Raw genomic sequence first — 27,843 nt, forward strand, 5'->3', positions numbered from 1 at the left:
TGAAAAGAGAAATTCTATTTAGTTTAATTGAATGACTCTATTAGGACAGTCATGATACTAGTTTGCTTACTATAATTTTGGAGCTGCACAAGATGGATTTCAATATAGTGTTTCTTAATGGTGACATTAATGATGCAATATGGTGCAACTGAATCAAACTTGTGTCAATTGATACAAAATAGATGGTTTGCAAAGTCATGAAATCCACTTATAAGTTAAGAAATTTGTCTCTTTAGTGTTACCATAAATTCTCATAAAGTAATTGTCTCATTTGGTTTTGAGATAACATTATGGAGAATTGTGGTTTTATTAAGCTCAGTGGGAGTAAATTTATAGTTCAAGTTTAATGTGTCAATTATATTTTGTTTAGTCCACATTGATATATTAGTTATGTGAAACCAAGAATATCTCTAATGAAAGCTTAGCGATGAAAGATCTTGGGGACACTTCTTTTGTATTAAGTTTTAGATACTTAGAGATTATTCTCAAAGTATCCTTCAGATGTCACAAAAGGTTTATATCAATAAAGTTGAAAATAAATTGACATAATAAATTATAGGTGACAATCACTGAGAGAGACTTTCAGTCTCAAATATTGCCCATTAGAAAATTTATAAATTCTGAAAATTAAGTATTTTCCTACGCTTTGTCTATAGGATTTTTATGTATGATCTTATTTATATGCATTTGGAAATAGCATATATAATCAGATTGTTTGGCAGATACTTGAGCAATTCAAAGTTTGAATTGTTGAAAAGCAACCTTAAGGATTCTTAAAGAGAACAAGAGAGCTTATGCTCACATCAGAGATCTGACAATTTGGAGATCATTTTTGTGTCAGACTCTGACTTTTGGATGTCAGTATATGACATACATCCTAACTCAGGAAATGACTGTAAGTATTTATGTCAATTGGTTGCATATCGTTAAAGGCATTGAAAGACCACTCAAGTTATATAGTGACATAATTCAGTCGTATAGTTATTTGATAACAAAGTTTATAAGGTTCATTACCTTATAGATTATTGTTGTTGAATGATAGAACAAGTAGAGACAAACTTTATGCTAGCTGATCCGCTATTCAAAGACATGACACACAAGGTCTTTCATATGGTTGTTGTTATTAAGGATGTCTTGGATTAGTGGGAGTCTCTTTTACTTTATGTACTATACTTTTGTTTTGGTATTGATACAGACTTTATGTTATGATTTTCTGCAGAAATAAAGTTCATGAGGTTATATTTATTATAACCATTTCTGTATCATTTTGTGCAAATACTAAATTTGCAAACTTCAGTTTGATCTCACTAAAGTTTTCAGTTGGATCAGTTGGAAATAGACATGATTTAGAGATCACATTACATGAAATTTCCATGCCACTCATCCATATCGATCTATGTCATCAAGTGCATTGATATGGTGGTCGTCGGGGTTCCGTCACGTTATACGTCAGTGACGACAGCCGCGGTGGTCCCATTATTAATGTATGAGGTGGACCAGATTGTAAGGTTGAAATCTAAAGATAAATAGCATTCAGTTGCGCGCCTAAAGAATTCTGATATAATTATTAAGATATGTAGCCCAAGTGGGAGATTGTTGGAATATTTTATTATTTAATAATATTCAAATATCATTATGTGGGCAAATATCGTAATAATAATTATATTAGCTATTTATCAATTGTGAGCCTTAATTGATTAGTGATCAAATTAAGTAATAAGGCTATTAGATTTCTAATTGGATAATTAAATAAATATTTAATTAGTTGATATGGACTCAATGAGTGGATGTCTGGATGACCCATTAACGGAATAATGGGAAACCCTAATGGCCATCCAATATAAAAGAGGCTATGGTCCCCAATATACCACACACGGCGAACTCTCTCTTCTCCCCATCTGAAGAGAACTTGAGGCATAAAGGTACCGGTTGAGGAAGAACCAAATCAGCCGCCGCTAACCGTGTTGATGTTGATGTTTGATTCAAATCACCTTCTCTCCTTATTGCCGTTGTCAAGAGGGCTACATGAAAGCTTTATCCAGGTATTCCTAGTACCCTAATTCTTAATATTCTTGATAAATCAAACATGTCGTAGATCCGTTCATAATCATGTTCAATATTTTGTTTGCTTCCGCTGTTTGATTCATAATTATTGAACATGTTTTATGAAATTTGTTTTTATGAAAACCTAAATTTCCAACACATAGTACCATGGTTGGCGAAGTTAAAGGTTTGAACGGTGATAACACCATATTTGAGTGGTCTAAATACCATATAAAAATGGTTTCAGTATTAAATTTGACTTGTCTTAATATCCATATTTGATGGAGTAATTCTGGAACGGTTAGCTATAATGCAAGGGAATGGGTAACAATCACTGTGATAACTAATAGCAAGGGAAAAACATAATGGCCTTTAGCCCAAACAATATATACAAGTTACAACAGTTATATAGCAAAAAGAAAAATAAAAAAGGCTTAATAGCAGTTTTAGCTCCTAACTTTTCAAAAGTTGCGATTTTGGCCCCTAAGAAAAAAAGCTACAAAACTGCCCCCTAAGTTTTGCATCTGTGGCAGTTTTGGCCCCCAAAACTAATTTTGACTCGGTCTACGCTAACGTGGCACCCTAAGTGGGGTGCCACGTGTTTTTTTTAATTTATTTTTACCAGAAATTAGCCTTGGGGGGACAAAACTGCTACAGTTGCAAAACTTAGGGGGTTGTTTTGTAGGTTTTTTTCTTAGGGGGGCAAAATCACAACTTCGTGAAAGTTAAGGGGCGAAAACTGCTATTAAGCCAATAAAAAATGCCTTGCTTGAGACGAAAACATAATGTTTTATCCAAAGAAGCTTGTTGTAACAATTTAATACAGAACTGTGAAGTCAGAAAAAACTTACGTGCAGTTATTTTTGTTGTTTCTCTAACAACGCAGTTAAAAAAAAAATATATACTTCTTTTTTAACAGGAATAACCAAAACAAAACCTAAACAACTGCATGTTTGTTTTTTCTGATGATGTCTCTCAATTCGATGGCATTCTAAAACATTGTAAAGTTATTGTCAACTCTTTTCCAGGATTATTTTTATTCGGAATTAAGTCTTAATAGGCATATTTGAGACGAGAAACGTGTTCTGACAATCAACATGCTTTTATACCATTTACTTTTGACACTTTCGGTTTCCTAGCACCAGAGGCTGTTGACCTTCTACATAGAGTTCAAAAGGTCATGCATAGCAATGTCATGTCTCCTAGGTCCATGAATGTTGTGTTCACGAGGATTGGTTTTGCCATCCAAAAAGGTCTAACGGCGCAACTTGTTGTCCGTTTGCCTTCTATTCAAGTGTAAATGATGATTTATCTATATAATTGAATAATTATTGAATATTTAATGAGGAAATTCATTTTAATTATTCGGAATCAAATCACGCAAAGGTTTTTCATATTATATTTGTATCATTATAATGGCTTTCTTTTTTTGGCTCTTGTAGCTTTCTTGTTGAACATACTAGTCAAAATGTAATAGTTACATGAAATTGTCAATGCACTGGATGGGTGGAAATCCTTGAAGAGTAGTGGCGCACAAAATCTTAATTAGTTTTCATGTTAGGTATCAATCTATCTATCTATCAATAAAACTTCGGGTATCCACGTTGTGCCAGATATGGCAGCATCTCCGTCTCCTCAATCGCCTCTCACTGTGTTTCAAGCTCCTCCTATTGATGGCAATATCAGTTATGAGAAAGTGACAACAACTTCTTCATCAATAAGCAGAAACAGTCCAGTTATTTGGTTGGTTATAATCGTACTAGCAACTATCTTCTTTCTCTATGGACTTATCCAATTAATTATATGGCTTGTGATAAAAAGGCCATCCTCTTCATCTTATTACAATTCCAACAGATTCCAAGAATCGACCCGAATACGTGTGCTTCAGAGGCAAGGCAACTACAAAACCCATTTCATTTACATGATTCAGGTCTAGAACAATCTCTCATAGATATAAATGTTGGATCATTGAACATATTTGGCTCAAAGCAAATCTATCTTAAAATTTAATCAACGAAATTCTTTGGCATTGATGCTAAATTGTTGGTAACCGGCAGCTTTGATTTCTTAACTGAAGTGTTCAAGGAACTTCTGTTGTTAAATAACGGCCTCTTATCTAGCAATGGTGTGTGCATCTATGCCAAAAGTTATACACAAGGTGTGCATAGATGCCAAAAGTTATACACAAGGTGTGCATAGATGCCAAAAGAAAAGATACACATTATAAAACCTCCAACACATCCTGGGTTGTGAATTTATACATAAAAAGTTATCTTTGGTACATGACAGAACCTGCTAATTGCATTATGCAATCTATAATTTCATTTGCCAATGGTATAATATATAAAAGATGAAGGATAAAAGAAAACACACAAGATCAAATTAGATTAAAGTTATTTTATATTTAAAATACCAAGTACAAATTTCAGGTTGAAGCCTAGCAAAATACAAAAAAAAAAAAAAAAAAAAAAAATCATGAAAACTAAAACCAGCATCCCAGCTATACCCACTGTGGGAAACCGAACATATCATTCCATTCAAACTCCTCTATCTCCTCTTTGGAAAGACGTTTGACACGATCACCAAATTTGTAGGAGAAGTTTAAGGTACCCCTGGATTTGTGAGAGGGTTTTTTCCTAACCTGGTAACTAAGTTGGTGGCCAGCAGCTGGAGGGTTATGAAGAAGTTCCTTGAGAGGGATAGAGACGGTACCGATTGTTGTATTCCATGGCAGGTATTTGTTACAGGAGAGAAGTTTGACTTTGAGAAAGAGCCGATTCTTGTTAGCGAGAGATTCGTTAACGGTGAACTTGACAGGAAAGTTAAAGTTCCATGTGGGGTTTCTTCCGGAGTGAGGATAGTAGTGGGTGGTGGTGAGTTTTTCGGAGAAGTATAGGCCACCAGAGATTGAAACAACAGCGAATACGGACATCTCGGACTTGGAGAAAATATTAACATGTTTGAGATCTTTTGCAGATATTATGTTTAGTTGTATATCCTGGAACATGGAACCTGGATATTTTTTGATTTTTTCTGAAACAGCATTGTTATTCTTATTAATAGGCTCCATGATCTTCATATTTTGGAGAGGAGTCTCGCTGTTCTTCTTCTTCTTGTTAATAGGCTCCCAGCACAAGATTGTGCAGAACAGTGCAAAGCCAAACAACAAATACATAAGATCCAACACACTGCCAGAAGAAAAACACGCAAATGAAAACAAAGAGGAGAGAATGCTAAATACTAAGGCCAAACGCAAAAAGCCCTCCTTCATCATCCCTGCACCCAAAATCTGATACACCATAGACAAGAGAAGGAACACCAGCAGATAAAACCCTACAGAAGAGAGAGAGAGAGAGAGAGAGAGAGAGAGAGAGAGAGAGAGAGAGAGAGAGAGAGAGAGAGAGAGTTTATAGGGTTTAGAGAGAGAGAGTTTTTGGGGTTTCTAGGGTTTTGGTTTATAGATAGTATTTATAACGAGAGAATTGCACAAGCTCCAGGCGGGTTCCATAAACTACTAAAAATATCAGTTTTACCCCTTTCTCATTTAACTTTTATTTTTTAACTCACTGTCAACCTTTTCAAATGGAGCATTAGTTCACATTCACGTGATATTTTTGGTTTTAATAAAAAACAATGAGTTGTTAAAATATTCCAATTTTTTTTTTTTTTTGACTTTTTGGGTATATAAAAATTTCTCTGAAGATTGTAATTGAACATTTCCAGTTTGTTTATATTTTTTGGAAAGTTATTGTTTGAGATTCATCCTCAATCCAGTTTTTTAACTGATCAATTTTTTCTTCAAAATCTTTTACCGCTTTGACATCCTTGTCTTTTGCTAGTTTTCTAGAGTCGCTGTATATGATCATTGAGGCGTCTTCATAGACTACTCTGTAGTTTGTCTGTTGTGACAGTCTATAAATCTTTTGATGTAAATCCTGAACATCTCTATGGCCTCCCACACTATCCCCACCATTACGTCCATAGTAGTAGTTCAGGAATAAGTAATATGAAAATAGGAGTAGTTCATTTTCTATCATAGGAGTTTTTCATGGATAAATAATATGAAAATAATATTTTGTGCAATCCTTTGTTTCTAGCATGCTAAATAGTATCCATATTTTATTTGATTTTTTCCTTTTTTAAAAACTTAAGATGATATCTATAATTGACGGATTTTAATTGGTTGATAGTGTAAAGTTATATTACACTCTCAGTCTATTCAAATCAATCTCTTCTCGGTATGTATAAAATTTCCGAGTTTTTAAAATTTTCTAGGAAACTATTTTTAACATTTTCGATATGTTGGTGACTATTTAGAAAAGTGATAAAACAGTTATAATTTTTTAAAAGGAAAATAAAAAGAAAAAAGATTTTTTTTGAACGGCAAAATTTATTAATAACCAAATTTTTGTAAAAAGATGAACAAAGATCGGCAAGATGAAAACAACAAAGTTATTGGCGCTGTATATAGGCGGAACACCTAAAAGAAAACCCAACTAATTGCTACCACCAAAACACCCCTAACTGATTGTTACTAACAACACCAATAAGAAAGCTAACGACCAAAACCAAATTCAACACCTAAATCAAAATCAAACACCTAAATCAAAGTCAAACTCCCACAACCGAAGAACAAAACTTGAGCCAAACCCATAAACTCCATCGCAAATTACCAAAGAAACAAATTTGAAACACTTATCGTTAGCTGCTCACACCAAAACCCCTCCAAAATCATCACCATAGTTGAGCCCAATTAAACATCATGACAATGACTAATTCCAACACTCATTCAGATTCCACCACCACTCAATCACGGGCCCGGAGAATTAAAAGAAAAAATTGTTACGAAACCGAAAATGATCTATTTAGAGGGAGGTGTTCCGTGCAAGCTAATGAGATCAAACAACCATGGGGAGTACAAAATTGTAGTGATGGTATATGGAAGGTGAGTGTTAAGAGCTATTTAACTGGTACCTCCACATTTGTACATTTAGCCTTGCAAGCTCGGATATAGAACTTGAGTAATAGTTGATGCCATATAATGATATTATCAACAAAAAATGGTGGAATATCCCATGAATGGGGTTACTGTTTAAGGTGTTGGTAATAAAAATAAAATACAAATGTTTGCGGATGAGTATTTTCTATAACTTATCTTTATCTTTAGGCTCCCTCGTAATTTGCAAGGGTGTGAATTGCAAGGATTAAAATAAAACGTCAACTGATTTATCACGGGGTTATATTCAACTTTCTTAAATTCAATATAAGATAAGTTATAAACGAATAATTTCTTAATTTAAATTCCATCAAAGACGAAAGGGGGTTCAAGGATTCTCTGATCACCGTTAAACATCTGAATCAATCAAACCTAAATGCTCGCATTGAAAAGGACAATTAAAACCTTCCAACCACTCAATCTCTACTTTTATTTGCTTTTCTAAATAAGCTCTGCTAATTACCGAGTTGAACAAAAATCCATGTGGAAACGATTAACTTACTATTTTATTACTTAGTTGGATTTGGTGGATTTGGCTAAATTCTACACCAGCCCCCTCTGATCAGTGATAATTCTACCACATCATTTCATTTAGTGCTACAAAATGTCACATATGAGATTGTGAGAACGAGTAATACTGAGGAAATCCTGATTTTGGAATTGGGAACCGTAAATGCATATGGAGGCTTCAAATTCAGCAGAAAATTTATCAAATGATAGTGCATAAGTCAATGTTGACGCTCTTATTGGTCATTATTCACTGATTGCAGGCATTTGTCCACAACTTCAAAAGGAACTTGATCTTGTTATCAAATATCATATTCGAGGTAAAGATGCTGACTTCCCTTTTATGCCTTATCAGCCGAAGAAGCAGAAGAAACACGCTCCAAACTCGATTCCTACAACAGTCGGTCCAAGGGTAAACCAGGGGTGGTTGAGCTGCACCTTTTCTATTAAGACCATTTTTTTTTTTTCATTTTCTTGTTTTTTCTTCTTTTCCTTGCTTTTTTAGGGTTTTGGTTTGGCCTCCCCTCTTGTATGTGTGTGTGTGTGTGTGTGTGTGTGTGTGTGTGTGTGTGTGTGTGTGTGTGTGTGTGTGTGTGTATTCCCTTTTTTAATAATATCTTATCAGTGGGCGGCATAGGATCGGGGTATATGACTTTATTTAGACTCACCTTGATGCGTCACCTATCTCTTGGCTTATCGAAAAAGAAGTTGCTCAAGGCTACAATCAACGAGAAGGTATTGATTAGGATGAGACTTTTCTCCAAAGACAATGTAATCATAAATTATAATTCTTGTTACATAGGTAGCACATAATTGCATTATTTTTTTTTTCAAATGGATGTAAGAAATGCTTTTTTAAATTAGGAAGTTTATGTAAGTTAGCTTCTTGGTTTCATTAATGAATAAAAGTCTAATCAAGCTCTTAAACTTACTTTATGGTCTTAAACAAGTTTCTAGAGCTTTGGTATGAAAGACTAAGCACATTCCCAATTGAAAAATGAATTTTCTAGAGGAAAAGGTGATACCACACTTTTTAGAAAAACAAATAAATCTTATTTACTCATGGTTCAAGTGTATGTGGATGACATAATCATTGGTTCAACTAAAGAAAATATGTGTGAGTATTTTTAAAACCTCATGTAAACTGAAATAGAGATGAGAATAAATGATGGGAGAGCTTGGTTTTTTATCTAGCTTTGCAAATAAAGCAACGTCAAAATGGAATTTTCGTAAATCAAGAAATATATGGCAAGGATCCTCTCAAAAAGTATAATATGAATGAGGAAAATATTATGGTAACTTCCATGCATCCATCGTCAAGTTTAGATAAAGATAAGAATGGAAAACAAATTTATGAAAAATAATACTAAGCCGTGCTAGGATCATTACTTTATTCAACAGACTTGAAATAGTCTTTGAAGTTGTTTTATGTGCTAGATTTCAAACATGTGATAAAAAAATATCATGAAATAGTTGTCAATTTTTAGATATTTAGTAAGTATTTCCGATCTTAGATTTTGGTATAGCAAAAGTTCTGAGTTTCATCTTGTACCTTACAGTGATGCTGATTTTGCTAGAGGTAAAATTGAAGAAAAAGTACAAGTGGGTCATGTCAATTATTTGGACAAGCCTTAATTGGATGATCTTGTAAAAAAATCAAATATTATTGCACTCTCCACCACAGGAGTTGGGTATGTATCTGCAACTAGTTCTTGCTCAAAGGTTATGGATTAGGAATTAAGTAGAAGATTACTCATTAAGGTACTATAACATTTCAATTATGTGTGACAATACAAGTGTCCTAAATCTTTCAAAAACTACAATTCAACATACTAGATATAAAAATATTGAAATAAAACATCATTTTCTACGTGATCATGTTAAGAAAAAAGAAATTGAATTAAATTTTGTTGACACTATAAATCTACTTGATAGAGTTTTTACAAACCATTGGTTGATTATAGATTTAATGTTATTAAAGAAAAATTGTGTATTATGAAAAACCTCAATAAGGATTGATAACTGAATTAGGGCCTAAGACAAACAACTTTTGAACATTGTGATGGATTTCACAATGTTAATCGACCTCAGAACGTTCATCTCAGGTCTTCCTGATAAATACATTAGTGAAGTTTTAGAGAAGTTCATAAAGTGTGTTTTTTTAGAAAATCTCTCCATTTCTCCTTGCATTTACTGCAGTTCAGTTAGCGATGAACTCAAAAGTGTAACTGTTGGACAAGTACCAACCATCTTGTCCCACTTTTTTTGTTCCTCTTTCTAACGGGTATCTTGTACCACCTAAACCTAGCCTTTTTTAGTTATTTATTTTCCAACAAAAATCTCATCATCATGGATCCTATTCCATCACTGGACTCACTTCTTTTTAACCATTCCTTCCTAACTTCACACTTCATATCAAACACTCCATCCCTTCCACTTTTTTCTCTCTCTGTAACTTCAAATTTCTATCCCTTCTCTTTCATATGACTCAAACAAAAAATTCACCAAGAGTGAGAACTGCATATGATGTTCCAACTCCTCGTCCAAATCCCTTCACTCAATATTCCTTTTCCTCTCCAAACCACTGTGCACAATACTCCCTCTCTGATGAAATTATTACAATCCATAAACCTTCAAAATCCATTACACAAGAATCCAAGAGAAAGAAAGAACTGGTGATGCATCATAATGAACAACCACTTCTAAACGCTTATGCTCCAAAATCCTCTAAAATATCTGCTATAACCACCACTTCTATCAGCAACCTTGATTAAACTGGTGATGCATCAAACTTCTAAGAACATCGTAAATTATCCTTCAACTAATGCACTACTATCAAAAAGTTTTCAACCTCCTCAATTATTTGTTTCGTATCTCATACGAAAGGCCGTATAATTATTATCATAATTGAAATTGTTTCTAAAATAAAAACAAATATCCATTTTAGAATATGTTCTAAGAATAGGGATATCTTGGTTTCATTCTGTTATCGTTATCGATGCAACAAAATGCATGCAATCGATGCAACAAAATGCATGCATCGTGTATCTACTAATTAAAATTGTTTTAGTTATAAATTAAGAATAATAAAAGAGTTTATTATTATTTGTTGTTAAATGTGTGGTATATGGTTATGACCTTAGATTTTGGCGTTCGGTTATGACCTGCGTGTCGTGATTTATTTATTTATTCTAAATACGACCTACGTGTCGTGATTTATTTTAATTATTTTATTTAAGTGTCAAATAATGTAATTGCTCAAGTTGAAGAGAAGACGACGCCAAAAGATGATTCCGCTGGAGAAAGTTTTGAAGCTTGCTCGCGGGTCAAAGAATTGTTATAAAATAGTTTATTTAATTCTTACCCGTTAGGAGGTCATAACCATACTACATAATTTATTATTTTATGTATGTGATGCATGAAATGTATGTTTAGTTAGCGCATGTATGAGATGTATGCTTAACATGATTTAGATGTATGTTAGCATGTATGATTTAAATGTTTTATATACTTGCTTTCTATGAGCATGAATGTCATGCATCTTTAAAGACGCGTGTATGAGATACACATGTCAATGAGATTAAACTAAATAAAAATCTTTCAAATAGAATATGAAGTAAATTGTTTTCCAAAGTATAACACACTTCAAGACTAATATCGAAATGTGTAGGTTTCGCCTCCGCGAAGTGCACTTTCTATACTAGTAAGTTGTGGTGCGGTAATTCTATTTACCGATTGTTATTTTTGGATCTAACTTAACTAGATTATTTTAATAAGATTATAATATATATATATATATATATATATATATATATATATATTTACTTCAAATGAAATATTAAGTTTAATGTTTTCCAAAAGTTTAACATTCTTCAAGACTAATATCGAATATGTGGGTTTTGCCTCCGTGAAGCGCATATTATATACTAGTAAGTTGCGGTGCGGTAATCCAATTCACCCAAGTGTTATTCTTTTGGGTTTAACTTAACTAAATTAATTTTAATAAGATTAGAATAAATTTAGAAGCTATAATTGGGAAATGCCTATATGATAGACTTGAGTAAAAGTTATTCACCCTATTAATTTGAAAGTTGTATAGGATACAATTGGAAATGTTCCTACCTAAATAACTAAGTTTTGAGTACAGCCTCCGTTGACTTAAAGCAAGGTGAAATAAGGATTTCAATCCACTAGAAAATCTTCCAACGGGATTTTCCGAATCAAATGTTTGAAGGTCATTTGATTCGAGTAAAATAGTGGGAGCATATTTAATTGAAGACCTAACTAATTATGTTTTTAAATCATGATACATTTATTTTATTTATTTTCTGTATTTAGAATTTCTTCGGCATATACATTTTTATGATACTTTTAAATGTTCTTATGAAGAACAAAATCTTCAGAAAGGAGTTTCTGAATTGGTACAAAATTAAGAATTGTTCTTAAGAATAAGAAAAACTATATAATATCGAGCAACCATTTCCTAGCAACTTTCTATATCTAAATTCGAAAAGAATGCTTGTTAGAAGCATCAGGTCGAATGAGCGGATATAAGATATCTTATAGTGTTAACGACAATGGATAATGATATAATCATTAACCTCAATGTTATAACTACAAGATAAGATAAAGAGTTTTAGCCTATCAAGTAGATGGAAACGGATAAAAATAGAATTCAAACTTTTTTTCTCTACCTTGGAAGGTTAAACATGGATGCTAAATAGGGAGGCAATTATTTCAAAAGTTGAAAACAAAATTGCTCGTATTTTTGAAAGAGTCAAAATAAGAAAGAAGTAAGACTTCATATTTACCCATATAGTTAATATAAAGTTAAATTTATACTTCTGCATCATAAGTATATGATACTTGATGATTAATCTTATATTTCTTGAAATATAAAGTTTTAAAGAAGTAGAACATTAACTATATGTGAAGTCCACCTACGTCTAGAATGGAACAAATAGTTTCATTGACTATAAGGGCTTATGCTTGAACTTAAACTTAACTTGATATGGAACCAAATAATTGTTATTATATTCCATATAATATAGAGGCATTATGTCCTAAATCTTGTATTGACAAGAGAAGGATTGTGTAGTTGAATAAAAGATAAATGTTGTCCTACTATCCAAATAATGTTTTCTATACAAGTGTGATAATCAAGTAATGGAATTGAGTTCCATGGTCTTGATAAGCTGATCTATAACATATGAAAAAGGATCAAATGATATTTGAACTTTTTTTATATCATTGACATCACTGTTTAGTACAAACAAGTGTGATTCACATTTTCAAAATCCATGGATATGGACTATTGGACTCATTTGATTTATATCATTTGAAGGATGTGAGTCCCACCTTTCAAAATAAATGAGTATACCGGTTGTTCTGGACCGGCCAAAAGGACCTTTGGCCCATTTACTTAGGCCCAACACAATCCAAAGCCCAAACACCACGTTTGGCAACATTACTTGCGACACACCCCTTGCACCGAGCGAGCGAGACCGGTTCAAACGAACCACAACATCTCTCTGCACGTTCGCGCAATAAACTCTCTGGCGGTTACACTCCCCACGATTTCGTAACCGCCAGAGCCAAGTGTGCCATTACAAAGGCTCTGCAGCCCTCCACCAGCAGTCCCCAAGGTAGAATCTAACTCTCCCTCTAAACCCTCACTCTCTGATCTCTACTAACTTGCGCGTCGGGGTGCCTGCAGGTACGCACCCCCCATTCGTTCAAAGAAGCATTCTGACGTATTTCACCATCGTCAGTGGCGCCGTCTGTGGGAACTATAAGCTCTCCCCATTTTTATACTCCTAAAATCCAAAGCTTTCCAACAATACTATGGCTGCCAATGGTGCCAACTCCCAGATACGAAGTGAGTCACGCATCCCTCAACGGGATGGTATGACATCTTCACCTTCACCTGTCGAGACGCCCAGAGAGGAACATGTACAAATAGTTTCTCTCCAAGAAAGACCTCTGCAGGGTCCTCCCCAACCTACAGAGACACCTGAAGATACCACACCAACTGGTGCCCTCGTCAGTAACCTGCTCCGCACGGTTCAACGACAAACGTCGTTAATCAAGGAACAGAACCGACACCTGATGGATCTGGAACAAGCACGCCCACTGGTCCGAACCAAATGCCAGTACGTAGTAGAAGAGGAAAGAGCCCTTGCCAATCACGTTCCAGATCCCACAACATTCAGTAAGCTTCAGATCTCTAAGCTACACTAGGAGGTCAACCAGAAGGAAATCGCCCAGACGAACTCCTCCAATACGGTCTCCTCCCAGACGATATCCCCCGAGGAGATCCCCACCTTGACGATCCCCTCTAAGGAGATCTCCACCAAAATGTAACAAGCGCTCTTGGTCATCCTCTAGCTCTGAGGACACTCGCGATGCCCGAAATGATCGTAACGCCTACGGTCCATTCACACGGCGCGTCCGAGAATCTCCTATCCCCCACGGGCTAGAGAAGCCCCCCCAGATGGACTCATACGACGGGACAACTGACCCGGATGAGCACATCGAGATCATTGAGGCGGTTCTCACTTACAGATCGGTGCAAGGCGCAGTGAAATGCAAGCTTTTCGTCACTACGCTGCGACGAGGGGTTGTTACCTGGTTCACGAACTTAAGGAGAAACTTCATGGATTCATGGAGCGACCTATGCTACGAGTTCACAACCCACTTCACGCTTCAAGGACGCAACCAAAAACGGTGGCATCCCTTAAAGCCATTGTTCAAGGAAAGAGCGAGCCTCTCCGAGACTACATGGAGAGGTTCAACAAAGAAGCCGTTCAGGTACGAGGTGCCGACGAAAGAATGAAGCGGTACCTCATCGCCAAAGGTCTACGCGAGGGGACAGATGTGAAGAAAGCTGTCTGTTTGGATCGCTCAAGGACTCTCAACGAGTTCCTAGCGATCGCAAAGATCTACATAGCATACGAAGAGGAGCTGTATGCAGACAGCCTCAACAAATCCAGGAAGGACGAACCTGCTGCTGCTGAATCCTCCAAAAAGCCCTTCCATGAAAAAAAGAAGGAAGGCAAAGCAACTCGTGAAGGAAAAAGACCGAACGGTCACTTCACCAAATATACACCCTTGGCCATGTCAAGGGAGAAGATCCTCGCTGAGATCGCTGTAGCCGATCTAGCATAAGTTGGAGTCAAGCCACCAAAGGCTCCATCTCAGGAGAGGAAGGGAATCGACAAAACAAAATACTGTCGGTTCCACAAGTGCCATGGACACACCACCGATGACTGCATCCACCTGAAAGATGCTATTGAACTCCTCATTCAACGAGATTTTAGCCTATATGGTTACAAAGTTTGATAAATGGGAAGGTTGAACATGTCCCTTGATTTAAGTTTGATAAATGGGAAGTTTGAAATTGTCTCTTGATGTCGCTTGATGTGATACATGATGCGTGAACCTATTTGTTTTTGTATTTGGTAAAATGAAAGTATTGGAATGACCCTTGTTGCGAAAAAGATAATAGGTACAAGTTTGATAAATGAGAAGATTGAATTGTCACTTGATTTGAAACATGATATGTGAACCTATTTTGTTTTAAATTCAGTAAAATGAAAGTCTTGAAATGACCCTTGTCGCGAAAACGAGATTGTAGCCTATATAATTAAAGGTTTGATAATTTTGAAGGTTGACCATGTCCTTCGATGTCCCTTGACGCAAAACTTCATTTGTGAACCTATTTGATTTCGTATTCGGTAAAATGAAAGTATTGGAATGTCCCTTGTCGCGAAAACGAGATTTTAGCCTACATGGTTACATTTTTGATAAATATGAAGGTTGAACTTGTCCCTCAATTTCCCTTGATTTAAAACTTGATATTTGGACATATTTTGTTTTAAATTCGGTAAAATAGAAGTATTGGAATGTCCCTTGTCGCGAAGAGTTGATTTTGGTATATATGCCTACAAGTTTGATAAATGAGAAGTTTGAACTTGTCCCTTGATGTGAAACATGATGCGAAAATGAGATTTTAGCCTATATGGTTGAACTTGTCTCTCGATGTCCCTTGATGCGAAATATGATATATGAAACTATTTGGTTTTGTATTCGGTAAAATGAAAGTGTATGGGAATGACCCTAGTCGCAAAAATGAGATTTTAGCCTATATGGTTAGAAGTTTGATAAGTATGAAGGTTGAATTTGTCCCTCGATGTCTGAACCTATTTGGTTTTAAATTTTGTAAATAGAAAGTAATGAAATCATCCTTGTTGCGAAAACGACATTTTAGCTTATATGGTTACAAGTTTGATAAATATGAAGGTTGAACCCTCGATGGCTCTTGATGTGAAACATGATATGTGAACTTATTTCATTTCAAATTCGGTAAAATGAAAGTATTGGAATGTCTCTTGTCATGAAAACGAGATTTTAGCCTATATGGTTACAATTTTAATTTGATAAATATGAAGGTTGAACTTGTCCCTCGATGTCCTTTGATTTAAAACATGATATTTGAACCTATTTGGTTTTAAATTCGGTAAAATGAAAGTATTGAAATGACCGACCCTTGTCCCGAAAATGAGATTTTAACCTATGGGGTTACAAGTTTGATAACCGAGAAGTTTGAAGTTGTCCCTCAATGTCCCTTCATGCGAAACATGATATTTGAACCTATTTTGTTTTAAATTCGGTAAATAAAAAGTATTGGGATGACCTTAGTCGCAAAAATGAAATTTTGGCCTATGTGGTTACAAGTTTGATAAATTTGAAAGTTGAACTTGTCCTTCGATGTCCTTTGATGCGAAACATATATTTGTACCTGTTTGGTTTTAAATTCGGTAAAATAAAAGTATTGGAATGACCCTTGTTACAAAAATAACATTTTAGCCTATATGGTTACAAGTTTGGTAAATGAGAAGTTTGTTGGATATTTGTATCTTGACTTCACTTTTGCCTAAAACAAATATTCAAGTGTGATGTTGGATACGATGTTCCAACTTCCTGGCAAGGTTCAGTGTGACATGTTCTTGTGCCCTGATTTACGCACGCGTTTCATATTTAAGGAATCCACGCCTTTATTCTTGTTGGTCAAGCTGCGTGCTTTTAGTACAGAATCAGATCGTTTGTGATTTCCTAAGAATGAGCTATCTACTTAGGAAAGTTTTGGAGGTGATTAGGATGTTCCTATAAATGTGCCTATATATTAGGAGTTTCCTTTTCTGGTTCTGTTAATTGTGAAATGGATCATCGTTTGTTTTGAAGCCCAACAAGTTGTTCTGACCCGTATTGCTTCAGTATATAATGAAGACTACAAGACCTAATTGAGCACCGAAGCCGCCATTGAAGATTAGTGCTATTTTAGGGTTTTGAGTCATTGTTTTTGTGAGCCTTTCTTGTATCACCTTGATACATGTTAAAGACTGTTCTTTATTGAGTTGTATCTTGTTCACTCCTCTGTATCTTGTTCACTACTCCAAAGCTGTGAAGCACGAAGTTAGGTAGTTTTGTTTGAAGGTAACTTCATCTTTTGTTGTGTCGATAACCTGATAATCACAAGGGCTGTGATTGGTTGTAGGGAGTGAGATGGGATCTCAGATCTAGGAGTTCCTAGGTTGAAGTCAGTACGGGTAGGTCCTAGGTCTTTAGTGTAAACGAGGAGTTTGCTGAGAACTAGAGAATAAGGACTACACTAGTGGATTTCCTTCCTGGCTTGGTAGCCCTCAGAGTAGGTGACGTTGCACCGAACTGGGTTAACAAACTCACTGTGCCATTTACTTTCTTGTATTTTATTTTGTTGTTATATTTATGTCCACTACTAGCACGATGTTCTAAACATATCATTCAACATCCGTAATCTGTACCGAGTGTTGGAACATCTCGTAGAACATTTTGTTGCTAGCCAGCCAGAATTTCAAAGTTTGTACTTGATTTGAAACATGATATGTGAGCCTATTTTGTTTTAAATTTGGTAAAATGAAAGTCTTGAAATGGCCCTTGTCGCGAAACAGAGAATGGTTACAAGTTGTATAAATGAGAAGATTGAACTTGTCCCTTGATTTGAAACATAATATGTGAACCTATTTTGTTTTAAATTCAGTAAAATGAAAGTCTTGAAATGACCCTTGTAGCCAAAATGAGATTGTAGCCTATATGGTTAAAAGTTTGATAAATATGAAGATTGAACTTGTCCTTCGATGTCCTTTGATGCGAAACATATATTTGTACCTGTTTGGTTTTAAATTCGGTAAAATAAAAGTACTGGAATGTCCCTTGTTACAAAAATAACATTTTAGCCTATATGGTTACAAGTTTGGTAAATGAGAAGTTTGTACTTGATTTGAAACATGATATGTGAGCCTATTTTGTTTTAAGTTTGGTAAAATGAAAGTCTTGAAATGGCCCTTGTCGCGAAAAATGAGATTGTAGTCTAAATGGTTAAAAGTTTGATACATATGATGGTTGAATTTATCCCTCGATGTCCTTTGATGCGTATCATAATAGTTGAACCTTTATGGTTTTAAATTCGGTAAACTGAAAGTAATGGGATGATCCTTATATCAAAAACGAGATTTTAGCTTATATGGTTACAAGTTTGAAAATATGAAGGTTGACCATGTCCCTCGATATCCCTTGATGCGAAACATGATATGTGAACCTATTTAGTTTCATATTCGGTAAAATGAAAGTATTGGAATGACCCTTGTAGCCAAAATGAGATTGTAGCCTATATGGTTAAAAGTTTGATAAATATGAAGATTGAACTTGTCCTTCGATGTCCTTTGATGCGAAACATATATTTGTACCTGTTTGGTTTTAAATTCGGTAAAATAAAAGTACTGGAATGTCCCTTGTTACAAAAATAACATTTTAGCCTATATGGTTACAAGTTTGGTAAATGAGAAGTTTGTACTTGATTTGAAACATGATATGTGAGCCTATTTTGTTTTAAGTTTGGTAAAATGAAAGTCTTGAAATGGCCCTTGTCGCGAAAAATGAGATTGTAGTCTAAATGGTTAAAAGTTTGATACATATGATGGTTGAATTTGTCCCTCGATGTCCTTTGATGCGTATCATAATAGTTGAACCTTTATGGTTTTAAATTCGGTAAACTGAAAGTAATGGGATGATCCTTATATCAAAAACGAGATTTTAGCTTATATGGTTACAAGTTTGAAAATATGAAGGTTGACCATGTCCCTCGATATCCCTTGATGCGAAACATGATATGTGAACCTATTTAGTTTCATATTCGGTAAAATGAAAGTATTGGAATGACCCATGTCGCGAAAATGAGTTTTTGGTCTATATGCCTACAAGTTTGATAAATAGGTAGTTTGAACTTGTATGCGAAACATGATATGTGAACATATTTGGTTTTGTATTCGGTAAAATGAAAGCATTGGAATGACCCTTGTCGCGAAAATGAGATTTTGGTCTATATGCCTACAAGTATGATGATTGGGAAGTTTGAACTTGTCCCTTGATGCGAAACATATGTGAACCTCTATTTGGTTTTGTATTCGGTAGAACGAAAGTATTGGAATGACTTTGTCGCGAAAGTATTTGGTTTCGTATTCAGTAAAATGAAAGTATTGGAATGACCCTTGTCGCAAAAATTAGAATTTAGCCTACATGGCTAAAAGTTTGATAAACATGACTGTTGAATTTGTCCTTTGATGTCCTATGCGTAACATAATATTTAAACCTTTTTTTTTTTAAATTCGGTAAATAGAAAATAATGAGATGACCCTTGTTGCGAAAATGAGGTTTTAGCTGATATGGTTACAAGTTTTATAAATATGAAGGTTTAACATGTCCCTCGATGTCCCTTGATGTGAAACATGATATGCGAAACTATTTGGTTTCGTATTCGGTAAAATGAAAGTATTGGTATGTCCCTTGTCGCGAAAACAATATTTTAGCCTATATGGTTACAAGTTTGATAAATATGAAGGTTGAACTTGTCCCTCTATATCCCTTTATGCGAAACATGATATTTGAACCTATTTTGTTTTAAATTTGGTAAATTGAACACATGCGTTTTCTCTATTATCATATTCTTTCTTGATGACTCTTGTCGCAAAAATGAGATTTTAGTATTTATGGTTACAAAAATGATAAATGAGAAGGTTGAACTTGTACCTCGATGTCCCTTGATGCGAAATATGATTTTTAAGCTGAGTTTGTTTGGATTTTGCTAAACTGGAAGTATGAAAATGTGGCTCAATGATCCTCAAACCGAAAATGATTTGAACCTAGTTTAATATAAATTTGATAAATTGGAAAGTTAATTTTTGTTTCGATGACACTTGACGCAAAAATGTGATATTTGAGCATAGACCTTTTTAAAATATAAATTGGAAGTATGAGTTTTGTCTTCTATTATAATGTTTTTTGATGACCCTTGACGCGAAAATTGAAAACTTGATTAGAAATTTGATAAATGGGAATGTTGAACTTGTCCATCGATGTCAATTGATGTGAAACTTCATTTTTAAGCATAGTCTAAATTTGGTAAATTGGAAGTATGACAATGTGCCTTTATGACCCTTGTTTTGAAGTTTGATGAAGAAGGTTGAACTTGTCGGTTGATACGTAACTTGATATTCAATACTAGTTGGTTTTAATTTCGGTTAATTGAAAGTATAAGTTCGTGCCTTAATGACCTTTGTTTCGAAAATGGATCGATAGTGGTTAATTATTTCATGCTTGCCTGTAGGCCGTTGAATTTGATAGCCAAGATTTAGAGTTTCTTTCAAGTTTGGATGCTACAATGATTGCTGCAGTTTTTAGGTAAGAATTTTTCTCTTCCCATTTGCATCTTTACCCTTTTTTCTTTTTGACCGCGTATTATAGAATTTTTGATCTTTTTATTCACATACAACAACAAACATGGTATACCAATTAAGACAACTGTATCTGCGACTATTTTGGAACAGACACTCAATGGTTACAATTCGCCAACTTTCATTGGGACAGTTTGTATCTAAAAGGGTAGGTACTTTTTCCAATTTATTGATCTCTTTACGGTCATAATTTTGTTTATTTATTTTTGAAGCTTTCATGTCACAGGTTGAGAAGCAATGTCCACATTCCTGTTTAGTTATGCTCAACAAAAGCAAATTCAAGGTTCAATTTCAGTATCTGACTCGACAATAGGTAGCATGCTAGCTCAAGAAGACGAGAATGGCATTGAAAGAGACATATATTACCTAACTCAAATCTTGAATGATGCTGAGACTAGATATAGTCTCGTGGAGAAGTTATGTTTGTGTCTGTACTTTTCGTGTTCCAAGCTTAAGCAGTATATAAAGCCCATAATTGTCTATGTTTACTCGCACTTTGACGTTGTGAAACATATCCTTTCGAAGTCGATTCTACATAGTAGAGTTGGAAAATGGGCTTTAGCTCTATCTGAATTCTCATTGAGTTATCAGCCTTTAAAAGCTATAAAGGGGCAAATTATTGTTGATTTCATAGTTGACCATTCTTTGGTCGAAGCAACACAAGGTTATGTGGAAAACCAGCCTTGGACTTTGTACTTTGATGATTCCAATTATAAAAATGGAACTGCAATTGGTATTTTCATACTATTCCCGTTAACCATACAACCGAAGTTCAAGTACAAAATTAAGGATTTTTGCTCTAATAATGAGGCTGAATACAAAGCCTTAATAGTAGGATTGGAAATTCTACTAGGCCTAGGGGCAAAGAACGTGGTATTAAAAGGAGACTCAAAATTGGTGGTGAAGCAGCTAACGAAAGAGTACAAATGCATAAGTGAGAATTTACTTTCATACTTTGTTTCTGCCAGTTCTTTATTAAGCAATTTTGAGTCTGTTAGTTTTCAACACGTACCAAGGATTGAAAACGAAGTGGCAAAAAAACCTGGCACAAGTTGCTTCAGAATATAAAATTTCTACACAAAAATTGCAAGAATTAATCAAAATCAAGGATAAATTGGATCCTGCCGAGTGTCCTTCGAGGGGATTGTCCATGACAAAATCTGTGGGGGAAAGAAAGGAGCCAGATTTTTATAATCCATACTCTTACCTTGAAATTTTTGATATTTTTGAAATTTTTTCCATCGACAATCTATTAGACAACGATTGGAGGAAGCCAATTGTTGACTATTTAGAGAATCCATCAGGCGCAGTTAGTCGAAAGATTAAATACAGAGCCTTGAGCTATGTTATTGTTGGGAATAAGTTGTTTAAAAAAACAGCCGAAAGAGTGCTGCTCAGATGCCTTAATGAAAATGATGCTTTTGTAGCCATTTCTAGTGTTCATTGTGGAGCATGTGGCTCTCACCAAGAAGGTCATAAAATAAAATGGTTAATGTTTCGACAAGGATTGTATTGGCCATCTATGTTGAAGGATTGTATTGAGCTTGCAAAACGGTGCCAAGAGTGCCAAAAACACGCGGGAATTCATCATGTACCCGCGAGCGAGTTTCATTCTATAATAAAACCTTGGCCATTCAGAGGTTGGGCTTTAGACGTAATTGGCGAAATTCGTCCCAATTCATCTAAAGGCCACCGTTTTATTTTGGTTGGGATTGATTACTTCACGAAGTGGATTGAGGTTGTCCCTTTACCCAAAGTTGACCAAAAGACTGTAATTAGTTTCATTCAAAACCACATGTTGTATAGGTTTGGGGTGCCTGAAACTATAACTACAGACCAAGGGTCATCTTTCATTGGTCGAAAAATGGTTGATTTTTCCGACCATGCAGGTTTTAGGTTGCTCACGTCGACACCATATTACGCGTAAGCAAATGGGCAGGTCGAAGCAGCAAACAAAACTATTATTGACTCAATTAATAAATGGATGGAGGACAGACCCAGAAATTGGCATGTCGCATTCGACCAAGCACTTTGGGCTTGTCAAACATCTCCAAAAGAATCAACGAATTCCACACCATTTCATTTAGTGTTTGGGCATGATGCGGTCTTACGCGTAGAAGTTTATCTACAGTCATCCAGGATTCAGAGACAAATGGAGATCCCATCAGACCTCTAATGGGACATGATGATGGATGAAATGGTTGACGACATTGGAGACACTTGTAAGACAAAAAGAGCATGTTGCCAAGGCTTATAATAAAAAGGTAAAGCCAAAGTCATTCAACATTGGAAATTTGGTCCGGAAAGTGTTGTTACCTATGGATAAAAAAATATAGAGTCCTGGGTAAATGGTCGCCTCTATGGGAAGGGCCATTTGAAGTTGTACAAGTATTTTCCAATGGTGCCTATGAGATCGAAGAATTGGCTCCCATTAAGGCTTTATTTGGGAGTTTGGAGGGGAAGGAAAGGAAAGGCTTTGAGAGGTGTAAAATATGAGGAAAAATAGAGAAATTTTTCAAATTTTTAAAAGATTAGTTTTTTAGAGAATGATAAACTAATGCATATGATTACTTTATTTTTAATTTTAAAATATTATAACTACATAGATTAAATTTGAAGAATTCTTATTAACCCTCCAAAACCCCCCCAAAACCCTCCTCCAATACAATTTTTTAGTTCCTCCAAATGAGGAGGGTTTTGTATTATGAAGAAAAGTTAACCCCCCAAAGCCCCTCCTTCCAATTTTCCTCTATCTCTTCTACTTGTTCATTCCTTTTTTTTCCAAGTCTTCCCCTCCCTTCCCCTCCAAACTCGCAAACAAAGCCTAAGAGAATATTCAGGATAAATGGAAAATATTTGAAGAGGTATAAGCCTGTGCTGGAGGAAGTCAAAATAATACAAGAATAGTCTAAATTGAATCAAAGGGAACTTGGCGTATGAAACAAAAAACGAAGTTAACGCCAAGAAGTAATAATTGTTTACATGGTCTAATTATGACAGCAAAGACATGGAAAGTCAAGATGGCATGTTTTACTCAGATTAAAAGCCAACTAATGGGCCAAAGTACATAGATGTCGAAAAATGGATACAAAACCATTTGTAATACGTATTCGGCAATATGATAGGGCCAAACCGCAAGTGCACGGCCAATCGAAGTAATAGTAGTAAGTAAAAGTATCGTTCCGCTAGGGAGTTGTTCAACTTAATTAACCTTTAGTGAATGATTAGAGGGAGAGAAAGTTTAGTAAAAAGGGGTTTTGATTGCTGAAGATAAGAACAATATTAATAAAAAGCCTCGGGATCATTGGTTCATCATAATGACAAATCCTTCACTAGACAAGACCTAAACATCTAATTTCATGGTTTACACACTAATTTCTAAAGACCGGTTTCCCTTAGCCCCTCACCTTTCCGATGAAAGTCTGGCGAGAGTTTACTTCTAGCAACCAAGCCTATTTCGCTGACATGATTACTAGAAGATGCATAGAGGATTGAAACTACTCCTTGTCTCAATAATTGCAAAGACTATTTCACTGTTTTGCAATTATTGTCTAGATTCACTTGTTCCAACATCAAGACTCCGCTCTCGCTTTATGAATTGATGTTTGGGATGATGGATTAACGATTATCAAACCCTCCGCTTTTGCTTCCACAGTTTGATAATTGTTAATCCACGTTAAGACGGCGAATCTGGATTAGAAATTAGGGTTACATAGAAATTAGGGTTTAGGATTGTTTTGTTTAGGATTGAGTCATTAGACTCCCCAACAACCCCAAGACGAAGAAGTCTACTCACTCATGTTCATCGTAGACATGGGGGAAGAAGAGAGAAAACCAGTAAAATAAATTGCAAAGAAAGTAAAAGGAAAATAAAGACTTTTTATTGAAATAATACTTGAAATAAACAAAGTAAAGGGTGAATGTTTATGGTGGAGAGCTACTCTATTTATAGCTTTACAATCGACTTAGAAACTAAGCAACTAAAAGGGTAAAACAGTAAAGCTGCAACAGGGTAACTTGGGTCCGAAGAAAAAACAGCAAAAGAGGCCTCTGGAGGTGGCACGGCCATGCCACATGTTGGCACTGGCCGTGCCAAGCTTCTGACTTGGTGGGAATATATTTTTGTTCCGTATCTTCGTATTTTCGCATTGTATTTGCTCCAGTCCTCTTTCTTTTGCTCCAAGACACCTTCCACCATATATTCGTTCCTAAAATAAATTAAAAGACAATTTAAAGTAAAATATTCTAAAAGGAAATAAAATGCAATATAATTAAATCAAATCTTATTTAAAACTAAACTAAATAAAGCATTAAAATATACTAATCTATGACTCATCAAACTCCCCCACACTTGAATCCTTGCTTGTCCTCAAGCAAAAGGCAATAGACATAGCAGCGACAAAAGATTTATTCATGGCAATATTAAGAACACATGTCTCAAAGAAAGGATTCGCTTCAAGTACACTAATTACAATTTCAAATACTTTTCATGAACCTATTCTACCCAACATCAAGTCTCAAGTGAGTGTGTGTGTGCAGTCCAACCCTTTTCTTGCTCCTGTATAAGACAGATATTATGAGGAATAGGTTCTATCCTTAATGCTAAAGTAACCGAGAAAAGTCCTTTCCTCATTTCATATAAGAGTGATGGGAATTTAAGTTAAAATCAGATTAGATTAACAATTAAGCACAAGGGGTTGCAGATGCTTAGGGGTTATCTATCCTCATAGGAAGTCTTCTCGGATGTAATTGTCCTTTCCCCCTAGATTCAAAATCACCCTAAGCAGTGCTGCAAAATTTTATTTTATTTCATCTCCGCGTAGGAAGTCTTTTTGGATGTAATTGTCCTTTCCCCCTAGCATTGATGAATTTGTTTCACTTTTTAAGTTCAAATTAGGGAGTCACCACCACAATTAGGAAGTTAGGGATTGTCCTTTCCCCCACATGTTGGTGCCATTCTCCCGCCCCATTACAACTTTAACAATTAAGCATATAACAATTAAGAACATTTGATTAATTTCCCACACAAACTTATACTACTTTTACTCTTAAGACTTTAAAGGGTCTAAGTTAACACTAAAGATAGAACGTGTTCCTTAAAATACCTATTCATACATTTGCTCAAGGATTGCAACCGGGTGCTTTTCTCATTGGAGAATTTCACAATAAAACAAGACATGGGTATAGCAAGAACATAAGAAACACAAGAAACTACTTTCATGTACATGAAGCAACCTTTAAAGAAGAGACAAAACAAAAATTTTCATGCCATTTTTTTACATTAAAAACAAGCTACTAGTCATACCTCTTGCTATAAAAACAAAACAAAAAGAATAAAGTTCAAGGGAGTTTGGACACTACGACTCTAGACACTTTATTAGCCCCCCCCCCCCCCCCCCCCCCACACACACTTAGGGGAAACATTGTCCTCAATGATTCAAAAAGAAAAGAAATTAAAAAGAAGAAGAAGAGGAAGAAGAAAGAAGAAAGGGGTGCAGAAAGCTCACAGTGTGCTATAAATAGCAAAAAATGTTGATTTTTGGAATCTGCAAGCTGGCACGGCCGTGCCAACCTCAGCACGGGTCGTGCCAACATTCTGTGGCAGCCCTCCCTTTTTTGCTTAAAAACCATGGCACGGCCGTGCCATCCTTAGCACGGGCCGTGCCAATATTCTGGTAAGGGGACTTCAAAAAATTTCAATTTCTTGACTTCTTGTCGAATCATACTTGGACAATTACCTACAAAACAACTTAAAACAAAGAAAAACAAAACAAAAGCAGTTAAATGCGTGAGTTGCCTCCCACAAAGCGCTCTTTTACCGACATTAGCTTGACGAAAATAAAAACAACTTTAAGGCGGGTCAATAAGTCTCCATGCAGCCACTACTTCAGTCCCTTCTCCTACATTGTAAACTTTTAGCCTTTGTCCGTTAACTTTGAATGGTCTGGTTTTTTCAGAAAAGATTTCAATAGCCCCATAGGGATAGACCTTGCGGACTTGAAACGGACCAGACCACCTAGACCTTAGTTTTCCTGGAAAGAGCTTCATCCTAGAGTTAAAAAGCAGCACAAGGTCACCAATTTTGAAGTCCTTTTTAAGGATATGCTTATCATGCCATTTTTTAGTTCTTTCTTTATAAATGCGAGCATTCTCATAGGCATCTATCCTAAGTTCTTCTAACTCACTTAGTTGAAGTTTCCTTTTTTGACCGGCTAAGTTGGGGTCCAAGTTAAGGTACCTAATTGCCCAATAAGCCTTGTGCTCGAGTTCAACCGGGAGGTGACAAGATTTCCCATAAATTAGCTTAAAAGGAGTCATTCCAATGGGAGTTTTGTAAGCCGTTCGATAGGCCCAAAGAGCATCATCAAGCTTACTTGACCAATCTTTCCTAAAGATAGAAACTGTCTTTTCAAGAATGACCTTTATTTGTCTATTTGAGAACTCGACTTGTCCACTAGTTTGTGGGTGATAGGGTGTTGCAACTTTATGTTTCACTCCATATTTTTGTAAAAGTTTTTCAAAATGTTTAGAAATGAAGTGAGACCCTCCATCGCTTATGACAACCCTTGGCACCCCAAACCTTGGAAAGATAACTTTTTTGAACAATTTCATAACTACATGTGCATCATTGGTGGGGGAAGCAATGGCCTCAACCCATTTGGACACATAGTCAACAGCCACTAATATGTATTGATTACCAAAAGAGGAAGGAAATGGCCCCATGAAATCAATACCCCATACATCGAAAATTTCCACTTCAAGGATATTGTTCAAGGGCATTTCATTCCTTTTAGTAATATTACCGGTGTGTTGACAATTGTCACATTTAGAAACAAAGAGATGCACGTCCTTAAAAAGTGAAGGCCACCAGAAACCAGATTGAAGAATTTTGAAAGAAGTTTTTTGACTACTGGCGTGGCCACCATAGGAGGAGGAGTGACAATGGTGAAGAATACTACTTACCTCGCTTTCAGGGATGCATCTTCGAAAAACCCCATCCGAACCTCTTTTGAAGAGGTAAGGCTCATCCCAATAGCAGTGCTTGAGATCATGGAAGAATTTTTTCTTTTGCTGGTAGTTCAAGGTAGGCGGTAGTACTCCTGCTGCAAGAAAATTAACAAAATCTGCATACCAAGGTGCGTTAGTTTGCGCCAATAAGAAGAGTTGGTCATCCGGAAAAGAATCATCCAAAGGAAACTCGTCCTCATTGGGTTCCCTAAGACGGGACAGGTGATCAGCCACAACATTTTCAGTGCCCTTTTTATCTTTTATTTCAATATCGAATTCTTGGAGGAGCAAAATCCATTGAATCAACCTCGGTTTGGCATCTTTTTTGTTTAACAAATATTTTATTGCCGAGTGATCTGTGTAAATAATATTTTTGATCCTACTAAGTATGGCCTGAATTTGTCAATAGCATAGACTACTGCTAACAGTTCCTTCTCAGTTGTAGCATAATTTACCTGTGCC

At 35.5% G+C, this 27,843-nt stretch overlaps 1 protein-coding gene across 1 annotated transcript; it reads left to right on the top strand.

Annotated features, from left to right (window-relative positions):
• The first annotated feature begins 20,610 nt into the window (after positions 1-20,610).
• On the top strand, positions 20,611-21,441 carry LOC146947171 (uncharacterized). Its single transcript, XM_085748401.1, has one exon. It carries the CDS (start codon positions 20,611-20,613, stop codon positions 21,439-21,441), a length of 831 nt encoding a protein of 276 aa, XP_085604527.1.
• Positions 21,442-27,843: the final 6,402 nt, after the last annotated feature.

This window comes from Medicago sativa, chromosome 2, assembly GCF_051527215.1.
Source record: "Medicago sativa cultivar Bolivia chromosome 2, Bolivia_mono, whole genome shotgun sequence".
NCBI classification, from domain to species: domain Eukaryota; kingdom Viridiplantae; phylum Streptophyta; class Magnoliopsida; order Fabales; family Fabaceae; genus Medicago; species Medicago sativa.